The 19,760-nt window shown below is 40.9% G+C and overlaps 1 protein-coding gene across 1 annotated transcript in view; it reads right to left on the reverse strand.

Annotated features, from left to right (window-relative positions):
• The window catches only part of LOC115129860 (low-density lipoprotein receptor-related protein 1B-like), a 206,029-nt gene extending 190,756 nt beyond the window's left edge, over positions 1 to 15,273 (reverse strand). Inside the window, 1 exon segment of the mRNA XM_065025737.1 lies at positions 15,189 to 15,273. Within this exon segment, the coding sequence (XP_064881809.1) occupies positions 15,189 to 15,273 (85 nt within the window).
• Between the last annotated feature and the right edge of the window lie 4,487 nt (positions 15,274 to 19,760).

Here is a 19,760-nt window from a genome sequence, read left to right on the forward strand (position 1 = left end):
CATATTGTCACCACATCTTTCCGCTGGTTTGTTTGCCATTGGGTTTGTCTAACTGTCTATATGAGCCATTTGCTGCCATCACAAACCACTTCACGCCCGAACAGAACACATACAGATGTATGGTTTTGAAAACGCAATGAAACCATGTAGCTGCATACTGTATAGTGTCTCATTAGAATATGTGGAAATAGCAACATTTAACCGCTGAAGTTAAATGTCACCCAATCTGACATATTATGTCACCGGAGGTGACATTACGCAGCTAGGCGAAGATACAAATCTAATCTCCACAGAGTATTGAGTTGTGAAATTAGATTATAATCCAGTTGAATTACCACAGACTGTGTAAAGTCTTTGAACTAAATCATTGACTTTTGTGACTGTTATGCTTCATGAGGCCAGTGTCTATTTGTTGTGCAGCTCCCAACTGTGCCCTAACTGTGTTTTAGTCACAAACAAACAGCCACACAGCTTCCACGCAGAAAATGTCGTTCTCCACTTAATAAAACATGTGTACTACTGTTTGTTTTTGATAATATCAATTGGATGTATTGCTTGACCAGTAAACTGTGAAAGGTCAACTCAGTAATTTGAAAAACATGAAGAAATACCATTGTATCGAAGTACTCAATTATTTATATAAAACAGAGTAGATACAGCAGATGGCTGGTACCGACGAAAGGATATTGATGTTGAGTTTAGGTTTAAACAATCAGACAGATTAGCCACTCAACCATTTTGCCATTTTGTAGTGGAGCTTGTCGAGAGCTTCAAGTTCCCCAGTGTCCACATCACTAAGGATCTAACATGGTCCAAACACAACAACACAGTCATTGAGAAGAGGGCATGATAATGCCTCTTCCTCTTCAGAATGCTGAAAATATTTGACATGGGCCCTCAGATCCTCAAAATGTTCTACAGCTGCACCATTGAGAGCATCTTGATTGGCTGCAGCGTGTATGGCCCAGTACATCGCTGCGGCCGAAACGCCCTGCCATCCAGGATCTCTATATCAGACGCTTTCAGAGGAAGGCCCTAAAAAGACTCCAGTCATAGATTGTCTCTCTGCTAACGCACGGTAAGCAGTACTGGAACGCCAAGTCCGGGATCAAAAGGCACCTGAACGGCTTCTACTCCCAAGACGTAAGACTGCTGAACAGTTAATCAGATGGCTACCCAGACAATTTATATGCATGGACACCCTTCTTTATTTATTTTTTTTATCTTAATAGTTTTGCATTGACTCCCTTGCACTGGCTGTATGAACACTCACTAGACTCTACCCACAACCATACATACTACACAAAACACACACACTCACACACAGACACACTTTCACACATCACATACACTGCTGGTGCTCTGTTAATTATCTATCCTGATGGCCTAGTCACTTTTACCCCTACCCACATGTGCATACTTTATTACCTCAACTACCTCGTACCCCTGCTGTTACATCCGTGGTTAGTGGTAGAATGACAAGACCAAGGTGCAGCGTGGTAGGCGTTCATTTTCTTTATTAAACGTTCCACCCCCCCAAAAAATATTAACAACACAACGAACGTAAAGCTTCGGAGTGCACCACACACAACAAACAAAGACAATATCCCACAACCTAAATGTGGGGAAAAGGGTTGCCTAAGTATGATCCCCCAATCAGAGACAACGATAGTCAGCTGCCTCTGATTGGGAACCACACTCGGCCAAAAACAAAGAAAAAGAAAACATAGAATGCCCACCCAAATCACACCCTGACCTAACCAAATAGAGAAATAAAAAGGCTCTCTAAGGTCAGGGCGTGACACCTGCACATTAACTCGGTACTCGTACTCCTTGTACGTATATATAGCCTCGTTACTGTTTTTATTGTGTTACTCTTTCCTATTTTATTTAGCAAATATCTGTCTTACTTTTTAACTCTGGCATGGTTGGGAGCGGGCTTGTAAGTAAGCATTTCACTAAAGTCTACACCTGTTGTGTTCGGCGCATGCGACCAATACAATTTGATTTGAACTGACTTTAAAGTACAAAAGTAGCAATATACAGGACTGATCCAGGCAGATTACAGATTAACGACGAAAATAGCATCAATAGGACAAACACATGGTTTTTGATATTTGGATAAACACATTTGGGATTAAAGCTGTGAAAGCGAAGTGCTCTTAAGCAACAGATTCTTTTATGACTATGCTCTAAACACGTTTAAATGTCTCAATAAAACCTGGAATTGAACTTGAAATCTAGAAAATCACAAAAGGCATTAAGCACAACCTTTCTCTTTGCTTTTGATCTGATCAATATTACATTCCAGGTTCAATCATTTGACATTATGTGCATGGACATCATTTGAGCAGTAGGTTCTCCCTGCTTATTTGAGTGGCGGTGCTTGGTCTGCACTCTGTACCTTAACTTTATTTTATTAATGCAGAGGAGAGACAGAGAGGCAGTAAGGATAAAGACCACTTAGCAGCAAATTAAGAAGAATCCTGGTGATTGACGACATAAATGGAATACTGATCTGGGGTGTTGTTGTGAATATCTAGGTTTCAGAGTTCATTATCTCAACACATTTAAGTAGGCTAATTACCATTTCAAGGACAAGGAAGATACAGTATCAACTTCTCCTAGTGAGATGGTTGTTATCCATTTTCAAACAAAGGAACGATGAAATATCCCCTTTTCTAACTATGGATTCAGGGATGGTGCATTACAGAGCAAATGTGCATTGTAGTGTTACAAAGAAATGTGGGCTTAATTCATTGCAACCTGATGCAACCTAAGCTTACTGCTCGCTCTCTCTCTCGCGCTCTCTCTTTCTCTCTCTCTCTGCCTATATCCCTCTCTCACTCTCCCTCTCATCTTTTTTCCTTCTATTTCACTCCGGGCACTCAGGAGGATGTGTGCCCATGCAGAAGCACAGTACAGACTTTTAAGGGGTCCGTCAGGAATGACTTTTCATATAAAGAGGTACAATTCAAAGAAATTATATTTTGTGTTTCTGCAGTGGAGATGGCCCACACGCATACATGAAATCCAGAACACGCACGCACACGCATGCACACACACACACACACAGGATGCCGCTATTAAGCACGAGAATATATTGTGATGCAGTGATGATTTATTACAGTCTGACTGGGGAACAGAGCAACCCACTTGGAGAATAATTAGATATGGGATGAAACACAACATCATCAATGTTTACCCTCTTTTACCCTTCTATAACTGTGATTACTTCATTTTTGTTGTTGCTAAATATTAACCCAAGTCAGATCGATGATGACACCTGCTAGAGGAGTCTAGACATTGCAAAGTCTGAAGTACTGTTTGAGAATAGGTCATAAGGTCATAAAGTCATAAACATAGCACCACAAGGTCATAACACCATAAGGTCATAAGGTCACACAAAAACAGTATTATACTGTCCTACAATTGCATCAAACAAGTATTTAACCTTCAAGCTACCATCTAGGTCATTTTGACCCCAGAGGAATATTTTTGATCATAGCCCAAAGGTGGTTTATTCAATTGTTCCACATGTTGCAATGACTTTGTCAATCAACTTGTTCCCAACAAATCTAAATCATAGCTTAGTGTTTCGGTATCAATTTAGATTTTTTAAAATTCATATCCTTTAGGGTATTTTAGACCCCAGCCAAAAACACCCAATTATGCCTATAGTAATTTTTTAAATAGCACCTTTACTTAAATCTAGTTTTCTCTGGAGACATAATAACAAGTTATCCATACCCCCAGAGGGTGAAGTGGGACCTGTATCAGTGACCTTGACCGGGGGTGGCAGGGTAGCCTAGTGGTTAGAGTGTTGGACTAGTTACCGAAAGGTTGCAAGTTCAAATCCCGAGCTGACAAGGTACAAATCTATCCTTCTGCCTCTGAACAGGCAGGTTAACCCACTGTTCTTAGGCCGTCATTGAAAATAAGAATTTGTTCTTAACTGACTTGCCTAGTTAAATAAAATAGACAGATCATATGTATCTGCCTGAGATGTACTCACCCAAGATTGTACTTTTCTATACCATGTATCATATGACTGTGTACAAAACCAAAATCACCTTATTTTTGTGCATATAAAATATTCCAAGTGTATACAAAGTATGACAATGGTATAAATACTTGCAATTCAGAACTCTGATATGCTCTGCATCTATCTACATACTGTACAGTAAATAGCTGTATTGGTGTGCATGCTCAGAAAAGTAGTTATTTTCCGGGGGCAAATCTAAAAAAGTATTTATTTGAATCCAGGTTTTGTTTCAAGACATACTATTAGGTTGTTTATACTTTTGTACCCTTATTTTACCAGGTAAGTTGACTGAGAACACATTCTCATCAATGAGCTACCAGTCTGCCCAGCGCCGCCAGTCTGCCCAGCGCCACCAGTGCCGCCAGTCTGCCCAGCGCCACCAGAACTGCCAGTCGGCCAGGATCTGCCAGTCGGCCAGGATCAGTTAGATCCGCCATTCAGCCAGGATCCGCCAGTCTGCCAGGATCCACCAGTCAGCCAGGATCCGCCAGAAGTGCCAGTCGGCCAGGATCTGCCAGTCGGCCAGGATCCGCCAGTCTGCCAGGATCCGCCAGTCTGCCAGGATCAGTTAGATCCGCCATTCAGCCAGGATCCACCAGTGTGCCAGGATCCGCCAGTCAGCCAGGATCCACCAGTCTGCCAGGATCCGCCAGTCAGCCAGGATCTGCCAGAACTACAAGTCAGCCAGGATCCGCCAGTCAGCCAGGATCCGCCAGAACTGCCAGTCGGCCAGGATCTGCCAGTCAGCCAGGATCAGTTAGATCCGCCAGTCTGCCAGGATCCACCAGTCAGCCAGGATCCGCCAGAAGTGCCAGTCAGCCAGGATCTGCCAGATCCGCTAGTCACCCAGGATCCGCCAGTCAGCCAGGATCCGCCAGTCAGCCAGGATCTGCCAGTCAGACAGGATCTGCCGGAACCACCAGCCAGCCAGGATCTGGTAGATCCATCAACCTGCCTGAGCTTCCTCTCACTCCTGAGCTTCCTCTCACTCCTGAGCTTCTTCTCACTCCTGAGCTTTCTCTCACTCCTGAGCTTTCTCTCACTCTCGAGCTTTCTCTCACTCGAGCTTTCTCTCACTCTCGAGCTTTCTCTCACTCTCGAGCTTCCTCTCACTCACGAGCTTCCCCTCGGTCCCGAGCTGCCTCAGTCCCGAGCTGTCCTTGAGTCCCGATCTGCTCCTCAGTCCAGTTCAGTCCAGCACCCCCCTAAGGTGCGGACTCCCGAACGCACCTCAAAACAACAGGGAGGGTCCGGGTGGGCGTCTGTCCATGGTGGCGGCTCCGGCGCGGGACGCGGACCCCACTCAAACACTGTCTTAGTCCCTCTTCCTCGCGTCCCTGGATAGTCCACCCTCGCCGCCGACCATGGCCTAGTAGTCCTCACCAAGAACCCCAATGGACTGAGAAGCAGATCCTGGTCGAAGTATTTTGTGTTTTTCTTCATGTTTTGGTCAGGCCAGGGTGTGACATGGGTTTTTGTATGTGGTGTGTAGCTTAGTGGGATTGTAGCTTAGTGGGGTGTTCTAGGAGAGTCTATGGCTGGCTGAAGTGGTTCTCAATCAGAGGCAGGTGTTTATCGTTGTCTCTGATTGGGAACCATATTTAGGCAGCCATATTCTTTGGTTGTATTGTGGGTGATTGTCCTTAGTGTCCTGAGTGTATTGATGGCCTTGTTAGATGTTAGTTGACACATGTATAGGCTGTTTTCGGTTTTCGTTTCGTTTATTGTTTTGTAGTGTTCGTGTTTAGTCGTGTTTTCGTTTGTTTAATAAACATGAATCGCAATCGACACGCTGCAGTTTGGTCCGACTCTCCTTCACCATATGAAAACCGTTACACACCGTGCTTCTACTGTACATCTGCATTGCTTGCTGTTTGGGGTTTTAGGCTGGGTTTCCGTGTAGCACTTTGTGACATCTGTTGATGTAAAAAGGGCTTTATAAATACATTTTATTTATTGATTGATTGGCCATGTACAAAATCTAAAGGACCTCAGATATGTTCTTAGTTGCAGTCAGTACAGCTCATAAAGGTATGTCAGTGGTATGCATACTTGGTAAAACTGTAATACAGAAGCCAGCTACCCTTAAATGTACACATACGGAGTGCATTTTCACACAGGTTTTAGCCCAGTGTTTTACCCAAAAGGCAAAAACATTCCTGTTTCCATGCTGGCCAGCAACCGTGTCTCACTGCACTCTTATAACTAAACAAAGAAAAGGGTTCTATTTCTTGCTTCATATATGGGAACCAATTTTGGTGTTATATAGAACCTTAAGGGGTGCCATATGTGAAGCAAGCATGGAACCCTTTTTGGTTCTATCCAGAACCTTTTTTTCTAGGAGTGTGGGCCATGGCTCCGGCAGACCTGCTCTTACCTGGGACCAAAGCCAGGCCACTGGTACTTTTCACCTCGCATTTACATAACGGCTGACTGTGAACTTTAACACCTTCTCACAAAGCAACTGTTTTGATGTAGCGGTTGTTGATTCTGCCCTTCATAAGTCCTCACTGTCAGCCCTAGCTATGGAAACACAATTTCCCTGGTATAACATGATGGTGTATACACTAGTGTCACACTGGTGTTACAGTTGAAAAGCAGCATTAATGCTGTGTTGTTTTGTATTATCAGAAGAAAAAAATATTATACCGAAAATGTTTGATAAATACCAGAATTCCTATTATATCCTCCAATATTCTATATGTGTAACGTATTATGCTATTTTGGGTGCTAAAGCATTTGGTTATGAGTGAATTTGAGGATTTGGGTATGCTTTTTGAAACATCCTGTCATAGGCTGTACCAGCATTGTTTCAATAACAGCAATTCTAATGCTGACTGTGGGGTAAGTTACATTTAAATAACGAAGCAATTTTTTGGTCAACGTCTCCCAGGACCACTTTTTTAAAGTGAATTTAATCACTTTTTGTCGGTAAACTTCTGTATATTTTAAATGTTGTTCAACTGCCCCTTTAAATGGCAGTTGTTTATGTGGTACCACATAAATATTATAAAATAAATATTTACTTTGAAATTCTGAAAATGAAATGATAATTTAATCAAATGATGGTAAATATGTTTTTTAGTTTTTTTTTACTATTGTGTATTGCACATTGGAAAACAGCTGTGCATTTTCTAAAGAATATGCAAATTATATGTAATTTGGCTAAAATAAGTCTGTTTTGGTCATTTTTTTTAGTTCAGATAACATTAATTACATGTCTAATGATGTTTTTATAAGAAATGAGTTGATATTTTGTGATGATTGTTGCTTTTTCCAAAAGTTTATTCTTGGGGTCAAAATGACCCCAGTTGGTAATCGATGTATGTCAAATATAGGACTAGCTTGAGGGTTAAATGTGTAACAGTAATGGTATAATGTAAATGTATGTCACAACTTGTCTTTTAGAGGTAAGAGTATATTAATAAAGGATATATAATATATATAGCTATTTTAGTTACTTTACACAATTTCCCAAATGTGCAATTAATTGTCCTATACCACCTTACATTCAAATGATCAGGAACTGACCTCCAAGACAAACATTCATTCTGTGATTCATTTTAAAGTGTCACCTCTCAGCATATCAGAAAAAGCAGGTCAGAAAAAAATAATTTCACCATTTAACCTTTGTAGAGGAGAGATCCTTGAATTCCTCCTAGTTTAGACACACACAGGCCTATAGCCAGGCTTTGCTTCAACCATCATCGGGGAGAGAGGAGGTACAGTAATATTTAATAGGCTAAAGTCTCCACTGCTATTTCTCTGGAGGATACGGTGCCTCAATTCATATCTGAGTCCTTGGAAGAAAAGTTATTATTGGGGCTTCGTCCCAAATGGCACCCTATTCCATACATGGGCCCTGGGCAAAAGTAGTGCAGTGTGTAGGGAATAGGGTGCCATTTGCAAGATTCTGAGCTTTGACATTCCATTGGTCCAGCTGCATTGGATTGGGCCAACTGGTCTGTTGGGATGATGAGCACAAAAAGATTCCTTCCACTTAACCATGAAGGAGATGCATAGATAGTGCTGCCAATGTGTGGCATGATGTACTTATGATGTACTATTACACACTTGAAAATGTGGAGGCTCAAAATGCAGCCGTGCACCGTCACTGTACACTGAATTAGGTAATGTACCACAGCCACCAGAGCCGCCAGAAAACTTGTTGCGAGACAGCCTTTACCCCAGTTTTTTTTCAATCGGGTGTTGCGCCGCCACACCACTTTCACCAAACACGTTTACCAGACATATTCATTAGTTTATGTCATAGAAAACATTTTTGCAATGGAAAGGAAAGCAGGCAAGTTATTGGACAAGTTGACATAGCACCTCACCCCAGCTAGATGTTCTTTACCATCCGGCCATCAGATTTTCCACCAATGCTCCTTATAGGACACATCAATGCACTCTATACTCCTCTGTAAACTGGTCATCTCTGTAAACCCGTCGCAAGTCCCACTGGTTGATGCTTATTTATAAAACCCTCTTATGCCTCTCTCCCTCCTATCTGAGATATCTACTGCAGCCTTCATCCTCCACATACAACACCCGTTCTGCCAGTCACATTCTGTTAAAGGTCCCCAAAGCACACACATCCCTGGGTTACTCCTCTTTTCAGTTCGCTGCAGCTAGCGAATGGAACGAGCTGCAACAAACACTCAAACTGGACAGTTTCATCTCAATCTCTTCATTCAACGACTCAATCATGGACACTCTTTCTGACAGTTGTTGCTGCTTGGCGTGATGTATTGTTGTCTCTACCTTCTTGCCCTTTGTGCTGTTGTCTGTGACCAATAATGTTCGTACCATGTTTTGTGCTGCTACCATGTTGTGTTGCTACCATAATGTGTTGTCATGTGTTGCTGCCTTGCTATGTTGTTGTCTTTAGGTCTCTCTTTATGTAGTGTTGTCTCTCTTGTCGTGATGTGTGTTTTGCCCTATATTTATATTTGATTTATTTATTTATTTATTTTTAATCCCAGCCCCCGTCCCTGCCTTTTGGTAAGCCGTCATTGTAAATAATAATTTGTTCTCAATTGACTTACCTAGTTAAATTAAGATTACATTAAAAATATTTAAAAAAAATACTATTCAACTATTGCTGTATATATTCTGTCCTATGTATTCTACAGATATACTAAATATTTTATCCACATACTGTCCATAATGTCTATATTGTCTGTACATCCCATCATATACAGTACCTGTGAAATGTTAGGACACACCTACTAATTCCAGGGTTTTTCTTTATTTGTACTATTTTGAACATTGTAGAATAATAGTGAAGACATCAAAACTATGAAATAACACCTATGGAATCATGTAGTAACCAACAAAGTGTAAAATAAATCTGAATATATTTAATTTATTTGAGACTCTTCAAAGTAGCCAACCATTGCCTTGATGACAGCTTTGCACACTTGGCATTCTCTCAGCTTTATGAGGTAGTCACCTGGAATGCATTTCAATGAACCGGCGTGTCTTGTTAAAAGTACATTTGTGGAATTTCTTTCCTTCTTAATGTGTTTGAGCCAATCAGTTGTGTTGTGACAAGGTAGGGGTGGTATACTGAAGATAGCCCTATTTGGTAAAAGACCAAGTCCATATTATGGCAAGAACAGCTCAAAATAGTAAAGAGAAACGACAGTCCATCATTACTTTAAGACATGAAGGTCAGTCAGTACGGAAAATATCAAGAACTTTTAAAGTTTCTTCAAATGCATTTGCAAAAACCATCAAGCACTATGATGAAACTGGCTGTCATGAGGACCGCCACAGGAAAGGAAGACCCAGAGGTACCTCTGCTGCAAAGGATAAATTAATTAGAGTTAACTGCACCTCAGATTGCAGCCCAAATAAAGGCTTCACAGAGTTCAAGTAACAGACACATCTCAACATCAGCTGTTCAGAGGAGACTGTCGGAATCAGACCTTCATGGTCGAATTGCTGCTAAAGGACACCAATAAGAAGAAGAGACCTGCTTGGCCAAGAAATACGAGCAATGGATATTAGACCGGTGGTAATCTGCTCTTTGGTCTGATGAGTCCAAATTTGAGTAGGTGAACGGATGATCTCTGCATGTGTGGTTTCCACTGTGAAGCATGGAGGAGAAGATGTGATGCTGTGGGGTGCTTTGCTGGTGACACTGTCAATGATTTATTTAGAATTCAAGGCACCCTTAACCAGCATGGCTACCACAGCAATCCGCAGCAATATGCCATCCCATCTGGTTTGGGCTTAGTGGGACTATCATCTGGTTTTTAACAGGACAGTGACCCAAAACACACTTCCAGGCTGTGTAAGGGCTATTTGACCAAGAAGGAGAGTGATGGGGTGCTGCATCAGATGATCTGACCTCCACAATCACCCGACCTCAACCCAAATGAGATGGTTTGGGAGGAGTTGGACCGCAGAGGGACGGAAAAGCAGCCAACAAGTGCTCAGCATATGTGGGAACTCCTTTAAAAGACAGTTGGAAAAGCATTCCTCATTAAGCTGGTTGAGAGAATGCCAAGAGTGTGCAAAGCTGTCATTAGGGCAAAGGGTGGATACTTTGAAGAATCCAAAATACATTTTGGTTTGTTTAACACTTTTATTGAACTTTTGACTGGTACTGTATATATTTTTATACTCTGAACACCGAAATTGCGTGTTCTAATATTTATATATTTCTTAATTCCACTTTTAGATCTGTGTGTATTGTTGTGAATTTTTAGATATTACTGCACTGCTGGAGCTAGGAACACAAGCAGTTCCCTACACCCACAATAGCATCTGCTAAATATGTGGATGCGACCAATAAAATTGGATCTGATTTGACTTGGTTTCTTCCTTTACTCACGCTCCTCTCTGGTCTGTGGAATCAGACTTTGTGGCTGTGTTATCTCGTGGAAACTCTCCTTTTCTGCCTGCCTGGTTTCCTGCCTCATAATAGAATAAACACACATTTTCATGGAAAACAAGGTACAGCTGAAGTCGGAAGTTTACATACAACTTAGCCAAACACATTTAAACTCAGTTTTTCACAAATCCTGACATTGTATCCTAGACAGGGAGTCTTAGGTCAGTTACATGCTGACCAGACCGGACACGTCGCGTGCGCGAGCGTTGCAAAACAAATGTAGAAATCCATGTTATTCAATTATTGCACCCACACTGCTCACGCACGCCAACGAGCATCTGCGACGCCAAGGGCTAAAATAGAACTCATTCCTATTTCTGATGCAGATTGCGCTGAAAATCCTGCCTCTTCCATCTCCTCACTGGTTTATAGAAGCAGGTACCCACGTGCCATCTCCTCATTGGTTATACCCACGTGGGTGACTGAAAGATGAACTGTTTTGCCGGTAGTCGTGGTAATACAATGAAAGTTTAGATGCGATCACCATATAAGTTAAACGATGAAAAAGCCCGGAAGGAGGAGATATGACTAGAAACGATTCGGTTGGCCGTTTTATGTGTGGATTAATTGTCGGAGTAGAGGTCCTTGTGCATTTCAGGTAAAATAACAACTCAATGTGTATATCCCAGGACAAATTAGCTAGCAACAGCAATTTAGCTAAATAGGACAAATTAACGTTAGCTAGCAAGTGCAAGCTAACTAGCTAAATTGACATACATGTTTAACGCTTTTTGACCTGTCCCCAAATTAATGTCATTGGTTCAGAGTTTGTTTTGATATTTTAACCTGCGTGTCGTGATCGTGTTTGGTGTGGGGGAGCAAAATACATTTATGCACGATAGCGCAGGCGCAGCCGGTTTGGGTTCTGTGTTAGGATCACCACTTTATTTTAAGTGTGAAATGTCAGAATAATAGTGGAGAGAATGATTTCTTTCAGCTTTTATTTCTTTCATCACATTCAGAAGTTTACATACACTCAATTAGTATTTGGTAGCATTGCCTTTAAATTGTTTAACTTGGGTCAAACGTTTCGGGTAGCCTTCCACAAGCTTCCCACAATAAGTTGGGTGAATTTTTGCCCATTCCTCCTGACAGAGCTGGTGTAACTGAGTCAGGTTTGTAGGCCTCTTTGCTCGCACATGCTTTTTCCGTTCTGCCCACAAATCTTCTATAGGATTGAGGTCAGGGCTTTGTGCTGGCCACTCAAATACATTGACTTTGTTGTCCTTAAGCCATTTTACCACAACTTTGGAAGTATGCTTGGGGTCATTTCCACCTGGAAGACCCATTTGCGACCAAGCTTTAACTTCCTGACTGATGTCTTGAGATGTTGCTTCAATATATCCACATCATTTCCATCCTCATGCCTTTCAGGTTATGTCGATATAGGACTTGTTTTACTGTGGATATAGATACTTTGTACCTGTTTCCTCCAGCATCTTCACAAGTTCCTTTGCTTTTGTTCTGGGATTGATTTGCAATTCTCGCACCAAAGTACGTTCATCTCTAGGAAACAGAACGCGTCTCCTTCCTGAGCGGTATGACGGCTGTGTGGTCCCATGGTGTTTGTAATTGCGTACTATTGTTTGTACAGATGAACGTGGTACCTTCAGGCGTTAGAAAATTGCTCCCAAGGATGAACCAGACTTGTGGAGCTCTACAATTTATTTCTGAGGTCTTGGCTGACTTCTTTTGATTTTCCCATGATGTCAAGCAAAGAGGCACTGAGTTTGAAGGTAGGCCTTGAAAAACATCCACAGGTACACCTCCAATTGAATCAAATGATGTCAATTAGCCCATCAGAAGCTTCTAAAGCCATGACATCATTTTCTGGAATTTTCCAAGCCGTTTAAAGGCACAGTCAATTTAATGTTGTAACCTTCTGACCCACTGGAATTGTGATACAGTGAATTATAAGTGAAATAATCTGCCTGTAAACAATTGTTGGAAAAATGACTTGTGTCATGCACAAAGTAGATGACCTAACCGACTTGCCAAAACTATAGTTTGTTAACAAGACATTTCGAAGGTTGAAAAACAAGTTTTAATCACTCCAACCTAAGTGTATGTAAACTTCCGACTTCAACTGTATGTCTAGCACCACCATAACTTTCACAAATACAGAGAAAAGTTGGCATCATGACATCGGCCTTTTTGAAATAGCTAGAGCATATTGACACCTGTTGTTATGAACTGGTAATGCAGGTTTGGTTAGAATAGAGTGCAATACAAATGGGGGATATTATTTTCAATGAAAATGTTGAAAGTAGTTGATTTAATATATACATTTGAAAGGCAATCAGTTCCTACAGTGAGCACCAACCTTTGGTGGGCCAGACAGAGACAGGACAACAACACAAGCTTATTTGTTTTATCTTTATTTAACTAGGCAAGTCAGTTAAGAACAAATTATTATTTTCAATGATGACCTAGGAACAGTGGGTTAACTGCCTGTTCAGGGGCAGAATGACAGATTTGTACCTTTTCAGCTGGGGGACTTGAACTCGCAACCTTTACGGTTACTAGTCCAACTCTCTAACCACTAGGCTACCCTGCCGCCCCAAAATGATGACTTATGACATAAAGAATTGTGTTCAATGTAACCCTCCCTGCCTTGTTACAAAGTCTACCATGTATAGTGTTACATGGAACCATGCCTTACATAAAGCTTACAGAATGAATCATTGCAGAAGAGCACTGTAATCAGATGAACAAATAAAAGGTTTTATGACATCAAATTACAATATTTTTTTATTGAAATGTTTATTTTTCAAAGTCTACTGATTAACATTGTGTGTGTGTAGAGCGAAATTAACATTTAAAGACATTGTGACATTTTTTTTTGCATAACACAGCCCTAAACTACAGAGTACTCGTGCCTTCAGAAAGTATTCACACCCTTGACTTTTTCCACGTTTTGTTGTGAGATTTCGTGTCACTGGCCCTTGTTGTCCAATGTAAGTTGTTTGTCTCTGGCTCTTTAGATATCAGATTCAGAATGAAAAATAACAAGGCTTCTTTGTGGTAGTTAGAACGGGTTTGATCCACCTTAGGCCAGGAGTGTTTCCAATTCACATAACCCGACAAGAAAAACCCCAACCCTATAGTCATAGCACAGATGATAAGGGAAGCGATCTATAATAATACTATTTGGTCACAGCCTACGAATAGTACCCAGAGTTTTACCTGACCAGGTCATGAGACCAGGAAAAACTCCATGTCCCAGATTTTTTTTGTTTTTTTTTGTTTGCCATACCATTTAAAAAAAATCTGTGGTATCACCTCTGCCAACCACTAAAAACATGTATGCAACGAACACATCTATCTCTGTCTGAGTACGTTTACTCCATATTCTCTATCATTAAGATGCTATTTGTATTTGCTAAGGCAGCAATGGGGTGTCAATATTGGATTACCTTTATAAAACTGTTGATTGTGGATAAACTGTAATGATGTTGGTCATTTATGGTCAATCTAGTGTTTATTGGATGTAAGGTCTTCTTCCCGCAGTAGCCTAGCCCGTATTTCAGAGGTTTATATTGGTCAGGCAGGCTAAACAGATGAGCATGTAATGAACAAGCTGACCAGATGGATTTCATTAACCAGTAGCCAGTAGCTTAGTTGACATACTGATGTTGAGCAGATATACATGTATTTGAGTATTTGATACTTTTGTTTTTCTTGCGTGGTTGTTTTTTTCTTTGATACATTTTCAACTGCATATAGCCCTAGACATTATCAATCAATTATGAATTCATTCCCATCTGTTATACATCTATTTGAACAAGCCCGTATTGTTCAGGCTTTGCAACAAAATGTTTAATGTGGGTGGGCTATAAAGTTAAAACAACAAAAGGAAAGTGGTAGCCTACCTAATGCTCAATTATACAATATCAAATAATCATGTTATTTGGGTTAAATCACAGGATGAATAGAGCAGACTTCTGTTCATCTTCTGCATCATGCATGTTCTCTATAATAATAGCATACAAAAACTTCCATCAGAATTCGCATTATTAGCGACAGTGCACATCACACACTTAATTCAGTGATTTGTAATTCAGATATTTGTAACAAGCCTTGCTAAACAACATAACACATAGGCCTACGTGACAAAAAGCCAAGGACAAGGTCATAAAATGCTTTTGGAAATCTATGATTGTGATGTGATGATGATGATGATATGATACGAATAGATGGATTTTCGACAGTAATAGCACAACATGAACTTGTTTTTACCTTGATCTGCATCCGCAGTTGTCAGCATTTTAGCAATTTGAAATAATCCCGATATGGTCAAAAAAGCTAAAATAAAGTCAGACATCGTTGCGGATCTAAAACTGGCCGCAGCACTTCATTCACTCACGTCCTGGTCCGGTTATAACGTTGAGAAATGTCAACTGTAGAAAGCCACTTCGCTTGTCACGCAAACCTTTGCGTTTTACCTTTACCTCTTCCCAGCTGTATGTGAGCGAGTGGAGGACACTGTGAAAGCGTGCGAGAGATAGAAAAGGTAGGAGGGGAGGAAGGCGGGAGGGAGGTAGAGCTATCCGTACAGGGAGATAATGTTTCTATCACTTTTCAACACTGAGGGTCTACATTACATAGCCTGTCCTCTCATTTGTAAACGTGACGATGTTTATCGTGTGAGAGAGAGAGAGACTATAATTTAATTGACAATAGGGAATTGCAGACATGCATATCTCTTCAAATTAATCTACAGTAGTGTATTCTAAGAATTGTCAGTAAGATTACTGACAATTCTTAGAATATTGAGGTACACAAAACTCAGCACTTTTAAAGGGATAACGTGTTCCAGAAGAGTAATCCATTTAGTCCAGGGTTTCCTAAACTCAGTTGTGTGAAGGACTTAAGTAAAACTACTACTTAAGTCGTTTTTTGGGATATCTGTACTTTACTTTACTATTTATATTTTCAACAACTTTTACTTTTACTTCAAAACATTCCTAAATAAAATAATGTACTTTTTACTCCATACATTTTCCCAGACACCCAAATGTACTTGTTACATTTTGAGAGGAAAATGGTGCAATTCACACACTTATCAAGCAAGACAACATCCCTGGTCATCCCAAATGCCTCTGATCTGGCAGACTCACTAAACACATGCTTTGTTTGTAAATTAAATCAGTGTTGTTGTGTGCCCCTGGCTATCCGTAAATAAATGAAAAACAAGAAAATTGTGATGTCTGTTTTGCATAATATAAGCGATTTGAAATTATTAATACTTTTACTTTAGATACTTAAGTACATTTTTAACAATTCCATTTACTTTTGATACTTAAGTATACTTAAAACCAAATACTTTTAGACTTGTACTCAAGTAGCATTTTACTAGGTGACTTTCACTTTTCTATTAAGGTAACCTTACTTTTACTCAAGTATGACTTTTGAGGTCTTTTTCCACCACTGTCTAAACTCGGCTTTGCCCCTCCCCCAAAAAAACATGAACAGGGGACGATGAAAACGACCTAGGACCAAGTTTGGGAAACTCTGATTTAGTCCAGCAAGCTGAGTGACAAAGGGCTTCTTCTCTTCTCTGTGAATATGAAACCCTCTTTAGTCCGTTAAAAGTAATTATTTGTCTCCTCTCCTTTCGTCTCCTCTCAGTCAAGTCCCACCATTGTGCTTGCCAAATCTTAAACTGTAGTGATTCAGCCACTGTCTGATCTCTCTGGTTTGGTTTCCCCTGAGGAGATGCAGAAAGGATGGTCCCTCCATTCTCTCTATTAGACTGTGGCAGCCCCACTCTCCATTCCCTTTTTCAAATATGGAATATGCGGGCCAGGGGCAGCCTAACAACACAGATAAAATACACCCACCTAATATGGATGTAATAATGTATTGTAATTGCAAAACCATTCACTGTATGTCCATGCAATGTGTGTGTGTGTCAAATGTCAAATAGGGGGTGCTTATATTTGTCCTGTTTCACTGCATGCACAAGTGGATAACCTGTACGAGTGTGTGGACATGGAAATGTGTTCTTTGCATATCCTACTCCCCTTGAGACACCCTCAGAGTGGGATCACAGCCAGGGATCCCATCTCATCCCATCTTTCAGTTTTCAGAGATTGTCATTCCTCACCCATATGCCCCTGATTGTTTACAGACTTGTGCTGGGCCTGGGGTACGGGTATGGGGGCAGGCTCCTGAATTTCAATCGAGCACCACAAAGGAGGTCAGTGTCCTAGGAGGGAGTTAGCTAGCTGAGTGTTCCAGTCCCCTGGCATAGTGGATGAACAGAAGCAGCTGCTGCCTGCCTTGCTAACTGTCTTATACTACACTGGTGGAGCCAGAGCCACACCAGTGGAGCTTACAGTACAGTCTCAGTCAGAAGACAGACAGGTCCAGAGTGCAAGGGCCTTCTCCACCCCCTCCTGGGCAATCACAGAGATGAAGTACTGAAATTAGAAATGACATCCAACACACAACCAGACGCTCTTGTGGAAGGCTAATGTACCCAGCTTCTCTAGACTTGCAGCGTATCCTCACCCTAAGATGAATTTCCACTCCCTTGTCCTGGCTTGGCTTATGTGATATTTTAGGTTCCTTGTGATCATGTTCATCCAAATGAATAGTGTGTGGTACTTCGCTGCCCCCTACAGGGCTTTCTTTTCATGTACACAGAAACACACAGAGAGAGAGAGAGATTTCACCCAGTATTTCACTACTGTGCCATCACAGCAGCAATATTTGTGACTTGTCGCCACAAGAAAAGGGCAACCAGTGAAGAACAAACACCACTGTAAATACAACCCATATTTATGTTTATTTATTTTCTCTTTTGTACTTTTAACTATTTGCACATCACTACAACATTGTATATTGACATAATACGACTTTTGAAATGTCTTTATTCCTTTTGGAACTTGTAATGTGTAATGTTTACTGTTAATTTTGATTGTTTATTTCACTTTTGTTTAATATCTATTTCACTTACTTTGGCAATGGTAACATGTTTCCCATGCCAATAAAGCCCTGGAATTGAATTGAGAGAGAGTGAAAGAGAGCGAGAGAGAGAAGATGAAAAGGAGAGGACAAAACACAATAAGAGAGACCAATTCCCGCACCATTGTCTAGAAGGCTAGCTGACAAGCAGTCAATAGTGCTCAGTAAAGAGGTCATGTAGCCCATAAAGATGTGTTGTCCTCCACGTTTCTGAAGAAGAGGGCCCTGGAGACCTGTCCCAGCACAAAGCAGAGGCAGCAGCAGAGAGCTCCCCTCTTCTTACAAATGAGCCACAGAAGAGTCCATTAAAACCATGGAGGTCAGCACTTGTCAGATCCCAACCTACAGTACAAGCTATCCAAGACCTTCAAAATATAGCCGACATTGAAACAAAATACAATACAGTTATCTGTGTGTGTAGACGGCAATGGAGTGGGGGAGATAGAGGAGAGTGGATGCGCTCTAAAAAAAAAAGTACAAGATTTACTTTCAATTGTATTGTGAAGATGTATAGATAAAGGATCCATACATGTGTATGGTGTGTTTAGATATTGTTACAATGTGAGATGCTTGGGCTTGTTTGAAGAAGAGCCGTTTTGTTTGTAGTGGAAAAAAACAAAAGCAGCAAGGTTACCTCTGGGACAGCTCCATTGTATACTACAACAAACAACCTATTCCCTATGCAGTGCACTACTTTTGACCAGGACCCATATGGCTCTGGTCAAAAGTAGTGCGCTATTTACAAGGAATTAAGGTGGCATTTGGGATGGAACCAACTTCTTGCTCAACCTCTCCTTCTTCAGAATTGACTACTTCCTACATGATACTTTTAAAAAATGTAATTGTCGTCCAAAATGTGCCGTTTATGGTATGGAGAAGTGAAAGAAATATGCAAAGGCTTATTATGACGCTTTGAAGGGTTTGTGTTCGACCTCCCTTTATGACTGGTGACTTAACGGAAGACTGGTTATTTGCTATGACACTGTTAAGCCAAGGATCAACTCCTGCTGTCTGCAGCATTGAAGGGGATGATTTGTTTGAGGCGGTCTACCATTGGGATGCATGCAGTGGTGTAGCGCAAGGCCATGAGGCAGAGAGAAACCTTTGCAGTTTTAGAGCTAATCTCATGCCGTTCTGCACATTTTGACATGGCGCTGTGAGGTCGCCGAGGCAAAGAGCTCCTGTGCATTTTGTAAATATTTAATATTTTGTGTTCATTTTTTGTTTAAATCTTTTTATTCGTATTTTGCTTCTGAATAGCTAAATCAGTATAGATTAAGTCTGGGTTACATCTATATGTTTCCTGCCCGTGAATTTGAAAATCAGCTCTTTCAACATAGCTACTGTATGTTGTAAATTTTCTCCTCTGGTACTGTATGTCAGTGGTAATCTTAAAGATGGATAAGGGCTAGGGAAATGTGGTGAAGATTGGAGTTGAGATATTATTCAATATAGTAACGTTGTCTTTTCTTCATGGTGCTGAAACTCCTCTCTCTAAATTGATAATGCAGCTAGCTCCCTGTAGGCTCAGTGCTGATTCCTTCTATTCATTAACTAATTAGGACTGGCAGAGGAAATGTCCACTGTGAATGAAGATGGGAAATAGGTAACACTCAACTCCTATAGACTGACAAGTTAAATAGGCACCATCAGGAGACTTCCAACAGCTTTCCATGGAATACCATGGTACACTAATAAGTAGGAATATTAAGCATTGTGTTGTCTATTGTAAACTTGCAAGAAAGGTGGATCACTTTATTGACTCCATTCTCTATCCGCTCGCGCACGTTAGTCTACGTTATGTGAGCTAACTTCTAGCTAGCCAGTCGCCCCGTTGCG

Source organism: Oncorhynchus nerka, linkage group LG2 (genome assembly GCF_034236695.1).
Source record: "Oncorhynchus nerka isolate Pitt River linkage group LG2, Oner_Uvic_2.0, whole genome shotgun sequence".
Taxonomy (NCBI): Eukaryota; Metazoa; Chordata; class Actinopteri; order Salmoniformes; family Salmonidae; genus Oncorhynchus; species Oncorhynchus nerka.